Source organism: Vanellus vanellus, assembly GCF_965231255.1.
Source record: "Vanellus vanellus genome assembly, chromosome: 5".
In the NCBI taxonomy this organism is placed as follows: Eukaryota; Metazoa; Chordata; class Aves; order Charadriiformes; family Charadriidae; genus Vanellus; species Vanellus vanellus.
Genome location: NC_138910.1, coordinates 25,256,581 through 25,263,473, shown reverse-complemented (window position 1 = coordinate 25,263,473; position 6,893 = coordinate 25,256,581). Strand labels below are relative to the sequence as shown.

Here is a 6,893-nt window from a genome sequence, read left to right as displayed (position 1 = left end):
TATTAGTATGCGTGGTGAATATGCAAACCAGCACTAAATATAATTAATATCTGTTACTTCTTTCTTAAATATTTTTTAGCCTGTTGGTAATTTAGTTGTATAACTGAAACGTTACTAAAATAGATGGGTTTGTACTTAAATTTGTAACAATTTGCATAAAGGTCTATCTACTAACTTACCTTTGAAGATAAGCTTTAAAGTTTATGAAAAGGCCAAGGAATCGACCCACTTTTTCTCATTTGTTGGCACTGTATCCTTGACTACTCAGTTTTGTCTGCTGCTTTGTTCTTTTTTTTTAATTGTGGCAACTGGATCGTTATTACAATGTATTTTTATTTCAGTAACAAGTTGTCTTACTATGTTTTCAGCTACTTTTTGCAATTAATCATGTTGCTTATGAACAGAATCATAGAATAGTTTGGGTTGAAAGGGACCTTTAAAGGTCATCTAATCCAATCCCCCTGCAAAAGCAGGGACATCTTCAACTAGATCAGGTAGAATACTTTCCGACTATGTTCAAAAATTACTATGTCCCTATTGGGTTTTGTGTACCTTGCTGACAGAGCTTGGAATCCAGATTCTACTTGAATTCTGTGTATTTAGATTCTCAGAAGGCAGAAGTTCTTGCCCATGGAATATTAAAATAACCTGTGGGTGTTGATGTATTGATAATTTGATGCAATATTTGTAAAATTTGTTCCTCTCATTTTAATACAGGTAGCACAACGACCTGTGGAATATGAGTGATGACAAACCCTTTTTATGCACTGCCCCTGGATGTGGCCAGGTAATGGTCTGGCTTGAAGTTATTAACATTGATCAAATAAAAGTAAAACAGTGAAATGTATTTGTAGGGGTCAAAGAAAAAGGGATTTATAATAATTGGTAGAGAGTAGCTATGTTTTGCTGAAAAGCAGGTGACAGCAAGAATTTCTAGCATTTTGTTTGTTTATTCAGAAAATGCCATCCATGCAAGAAAAAAACCTAGTTAAATTGCCTTTCCTGAGCTGAAAAGAAATTAATTTGTTAGCCCTGCTTTATTTGCTTTCATTTAAAAAAAAAAATAAATCAAGAAACATCCTGATTTGTATCAGGTAACCTGCATTTCTCAGAATATTTCAATGTTAGTGGGGAGCTCATTGTGAAGCTTGCTTGTCACTAATCTTCACAACTATGGTGACTGCAAATATTTAATGGCATAATTTTTATTTATGTATATTTTTATATATAGGAAGATGTTAACAGTACGCATGACAATATATTTCAATTCCTATTGTAATGTATTCTGTTAAATAGTATTAGTAGATATACAGCTGAATGTAAGCAGAAAAGTGTAAATATTGAGTGTTTTAGCAGATGGTTGCTTAAAAGGAAGCCGTCTTAACACTTTAATTTAGTAACCTGGAAAGAAATGCATTTGCATTATCTGCTCTGAGATGGACATCCCTGCATCCTTTATATAGAATTTCTTAAGCTGAATTTTTTCATTGTATTAGTGCACTTGGATTTATTTAGATTTTAAGTTCAAAATATTTTCATTTTCATTCTGAAAACTTAGCTTTTATGATGAATGACAGCATTAATGTTATATTAATGGAGCCTTCTGTATTTAAAGCAGGAAAGGACTAAGATTTCTTATTATGTCTAATATGTTCAGAGACATCAAAAGTAACAGAAGACGACTGCCTTCTCCTAAGCAACATGTTTGTCCCCATCCTATTTGAATCTCGTTTCGATGTAAGCTATGTCAGAAGTGGTTTGGCAACTAAATCTCATAGAAGTTGCATCATGGGGCTAAAGCAATCCTTGATTCCAGTGAAGGAGAAGAGAGAAGTTCATGTCCCTGAAAATGGGCAAGGTTTCTCCAGGTGCCAGCTCATACTATAGAATGGAGAGTGGGAATCAGGATCTGGATCTGGAGATCCTATTCCCTCTGAAGGAGCCTGTCCATCACACAGTGGGGACAGAAAGATGTATTTAAGTCTCTTAGTGTGATAGAACACCAAAGTTTCTGGCTTATGCTGTATCTAGAGATAAGGCACAGTATCCATGGAGAGCTGGGCATTTGGAACCCTATGCAACAGAGTTCTAACAAAAAAAGTGCTTGGCCTGTTTCAGGCTGTCCCTGCATTTTTATTTTCTGTCTCAACTCCACACATACATGTCCTTTCTCATGGAAATATTCTGAAAGACTGCTCTGAGGTCAACTAAGCTTTCTGTATTGTTTTCTGAGAGATGACACTTGGTGTGTATCTGTTACAAGATATACGTAGAGTGACTTAAATTAGTGAGGAATAATCAGAAACGTAACTTAGGACTCAAATACTCACAAAGAAAAGTAAGAATTTAAATATTTTGTAAAATGTGTTCTCTTTAGGAAGCCTGCACCGTGGGAAACATTTTCTTAGATTATCCCAATTGAAACACTAACTTTTTCCACAATTGCAGATGCATAGCAAATTTCAAGTTAGTAAAAGCAAGAATATCTATTTTACAGCACCGAGTTTGCTTACTACTTTTTTTATAGAATGTATCACAGTTTGGGGGGAAAGTATGCACAAAACTGGCATACGTCTGAAAATCTGAGAGATTTTTTTAAATGCTGATAAGTTTAGTTCATTCACAGCTTTTCAGCTGTCTGACATTGTTCCAGTGTTTCCCATTCTATCTGCCTCTTATTTCATAAAGTAAATGGTCAGGGGCAGGAGCTATACTTTATTTTTACACTATTAAATACAGTGAAGTCTGTGTTTGTGATTACAGACCAATTCTCATTATTGTGGTAATACACACAATACAGAAATCAAATAGTGGTAATCAATTACTAAAGACTGTCAAGATCCATTAGTATAGCAAATGGCTGTTTGTTAATGGTTGATGAAGTCTGCAGCACTCTGAAATTTTATCTTGGACTTTTGATGAATGCAGGTACTTACACTATCATTTCCCTGATATCATTACTATTTAGTTACTATGAACATTGTCTGAGTTTTGTATTTTTGCTTGGTACTGTTGACTGAGGAACAAGATGTATCTGCCTACAAGGGTTTTCTGTTAATGTAGCAATGATGGGTTTACATGTTGTAAAAATTACTTTCTGTAGAATTGCATTGCTTTATTCACACTCAAAATTACAACTATTTCTTAAAACTTTCTGCTGCAGCGTTTTACCAATGAGGATCATTTGGCTGTCCATAAGCATAAACATGAGATGACACTGAAATTTGGTCCGGCTCGTAATGATAGTGTCATTGTGGCTGGTTAGTATATACTTTTGTAACTAGTTTGTTCACTTTTCTGCTGGAACAGGCATATATTTTATGTATTTTCTGTACATAATGCAAAGACTTATGAGAATATGAAACATTTTCTTCACTGTAGTTGTCTGCAATGTGTGCTTAGGCAATATTTTCACACTTAATTAGCATTTGTCAGAATTTAAAGCTAGTATTATTCTCCATAATAAACTTTTATTTGGATCTGACACATAACCTAAATATTTTGCACATATGAATACTTTAGTTGGTTAAATTATGTAGTAAGCATGCAGTAAGAACACACACTAATAAAGGGTATGCCTAACAGGATCTGTAACTAGATTAAACTGTATTTAAGTTTTAATTATTCGATGATATTACTTGTCTCTTAAAAAACACTACATATGTTAAAATTTACATATTATGGTGACATTAGAAGAATTAATCAGTAATTATTATTCTTTAAATGGGTAGTAGAAGACAGATCATTTTTTTTTTTTGTCTTAATTTTAGCTTAAATTCAGAATACTTTTGCTTTATATCTGCCTCTGAATTCATGATGTACCCTTGGTCAGTTGTAATTATTTTTGTTTGTCCAGGATCAGAAGTAATCACCAATGGATGCTTGGTTGCATTACAAATTTTAAAGTTCTTGAATGAAGATAGCACGTGCTGTTTATTCTAAAGTTATAGTCGGACTGGTTTGTGGTTTGGTTTGGTTGTTTTTTTTTTTGTTTTTTTTTTTCAGTGGTAGACCAGCCTTCATGAACTTCACAAAGGCTTTCAGACACTTTCTGAATTTTGTTTTCCTTATAAGTGGCTAATTTTTTTAGGACGTGCAGATTAAAAAAAAAACGTTAATCTTAAACCAGTAGTTATACATTTTAAAATTCTAAACATGATCCTTGGCAATTATACTGTAAGAAAGGCGACCTGTCAAATAATCAGGTGTTTGAGAATGAAACCATGGCAGCGTCTGTCTCTTTGCAGCCACATTCCACTGTATGAACTGTTAGTTGTAAATGCCAGCTTAGGTTAATAAGGTGCACATAATACCACTTTACAACATTTTAAATGCAGGTAATTTTGTGGCAAATGTGGTTAATTTTGATCTGGTAATGGTTGTGAAATAACAGGAATTTACATAGTACCAAAAACTTTATAGAAAGACTTTTTTGAAACTGCTTTATGCAATAGTCACCCAGATACCAGAAGTCTGATGATTCTGGCTTGACTACAGAGGCGTCATAGGAGTCAATACGACCTTGTGTACAATATCACACTTCCTTTTAGAAGTTCCATGCACTTGAAGGTAATCACTACTGTTTTCACAATATAAGAAGAAAGAAGCAAACTTTTCTCTTTTCTCTTTTTTTTTTTTTTTTTTTTTTTTTTTTTTTTTTTAACCAAGCCTTCATGTAGGCCTTATCTTTATTTGAGAATGGAGCCTGCTTGCTCAGTGAATTGATCTGCTCTGCTAGTCTTGGGACTTGAGAGTAGCTCCCTCTGGTTTCTGGACACAGAAGAAATGCTTTGATAGGCTCCCAAAACTGTAAGGGGCTTAGTGGTTTGCAAGCTTCTGTTGCTTGTCTCCAGCAGGTGGAGTATGCCTTCTGGCTGGCTTCCCTGCAGAGCAGAAAGAAGCTGCTTGCAAGACATAAGAGAATTCTTAAGCACGTTGTCTTGTTCTGTTTGCTTTTATTCTGAAAAATATTTACGATAAATAGGTTCATAAATGGTATTTTAAAAGTAAAATCGTGGGGGTTTTATACGCTTCGTTTCAGATCAGACACCAACACCAACTCGATTCTTGAAGAACTGTGAAGAAGTGGGCTTATTCAATGAATTAGCAAGTCCTTTTGAAAATGAGTTTAAAAAGGCTTCTGAAGATGACATTAAGAAAGTACGTTCAAAAACTTTTTCTTCTCAGAGCTTCCACTTTTTTGGTATCAGAAATTCCATTTTAAAAAAAGTAAACTTTAGATTTATGTGCTGCTTTCTAAGCTATATCAATAACCATTTGCTGGCTGCTTATATACATTGTATGGAGAGCATACAAATCAAAATTGCTCCTCTGAAGAGTAGTTTACCAGATTAATTTTACATAGTTAGTATAGACAATGGGATACATTGGCTTTGTCTTGATTTTTTTTTTTTTTTTTTTAAGTATCTAGTCTATATCTGTTGAAGTTAATCATTAGCTTTGATTGAAATTTCATTAGGCCCTGAATTAGCAAAAAATAAGTCTGAAAAAGTAAAGAGTTTTTGCAGAAAGAAAAAAAACGTTTGTAAGAAACTGATGTGAAAAGACTAGTGTGTGAACACTGATTATTTTGAATAGTTTTAAAATACCGATGTTATTATCAGACTCAATAGTAACGATAATGAGATTTAAATACTGACTAAATTTAAAGAAGTGTCAGTAATTTGGTAAAGTTATATTCACTATGTGTTGAAGTCACGTTTGCCTAGAAATTATTGATCACAACCTAAACATCTACTTTTTTAATGCACAGATTGAAATAATATAAGAAAAATTTGGACTGTATCTGTTCAGCAACTTCATGTTTTTATGAGGAACTTGCCGTACATTTACATGTGGTTTCTTCTATTTATTTTAGTACTCCCCAGTCATATCTGATTAGAAGCCCAAACATCTAAACACTTCTACAAATGAAAAGTTTTGTTCAATAACCCCTTTGAATAATTTTGCCTTTGGTTGATTACCTAGTTGACTTCCATATGTAATGATAAAAAAAACATATTTTTATACTCATATATAAAGGTTTTGCTAAATTAGTATCTGTGGTTTTGTTGTTTCGGTAAAGATTTTTAAAAGTGATTGTGAATGGGATGGATTATTACCCGTTCCTGACAAAGCCTCACCTTTGCTTTGTTACTTCAACTCTACCAAATCATGATTGTTTTAATTTTTTTTTAATTGGTGCATACTAACTTTTCTTAAAACACTACATGTGGTAATACTGATTCTGGATTTACTAATACCATATTTTCTATGTAATTCATCACTATCTTGGAGGAAGTTATAGGAATTGCAAAATATTTAAAAAACTTTGACAATTTGTTTAATTGATGTTAATTTTCCAAGCTGCCCTTTGTGTTTTTCTGTAGTTTTTCATACTCAGATGTGGTATGAAAAGATTCCACTTTTAACAGTCTTGCCAGCCCATTAGTAGTGTTTTCTGTAGGAAAACCAGAAAGTTAATTGAAAAAAGCATTTGGAAGAACATAAATAGAAGATGATCCTTGGGGGAAGTTTCTTCCAAAAGTATTTGTATAGCAGACTAGACAGGAATATAGGCTTTCAAATCTATAGTGTTGCTTTAAGTATTTTTGTAACTTAATTTCTTTGTGGCATTTCAGATGTCCTGGTGGATTTTATCTGTGTAGTAATGTAAAACTTGCTTTTTCAATAATTATTTGTTGTAGTAAGTTTGAAATTAATTGTCTGTGGTACCTTTCTTAATTTGGAGATGTAGTTAGGATTTTGTGCTTTGTGGCATGTGATAGAACTCTCTTAACTGTAGTTTTTAAGTGTAGCATAGTCCTCCCTCAGCTATAATTTTCCTGTGACACTTGGGAAGGGAAAACGTGAAGAGTGTTTTTAATTCCCTG

The 6,893-nt window shown here is 33.3% G+C and overlaps 1 protein-coding gene across 1 annotated transcript in view; it reads left to right on the top strand.

Annotated features, from left to right (window-relative positions):
• The first annotated feature begins 733 nt into the window (after positions 1 to 733).
• ATF2 (activating transcription factor 2) overlaps positions 734 to 6,893 on the top strand; it is a 40,506-nt gene continuing 34,346 nt past the window's right edge. The window contains exons 1-3 of the mRNA XM_082483344.1: positions 734 to 787; positions 3,164 to 3,260; positions 5,042 to 5,160. Of these exons, the coding sequence (XP_082339470.1) occupies positions 740 to 787; positions 3,164 to 3,260; positions 5,042 to 5,160 (264 nt within the window). The 5' untranslated portion in view covers positions 734 to 739. The remainder of the gene's footprint in view (positions 788 to 3,163; positions 3,261 to 5,041; positions 5,161 to 6,893) is intronic.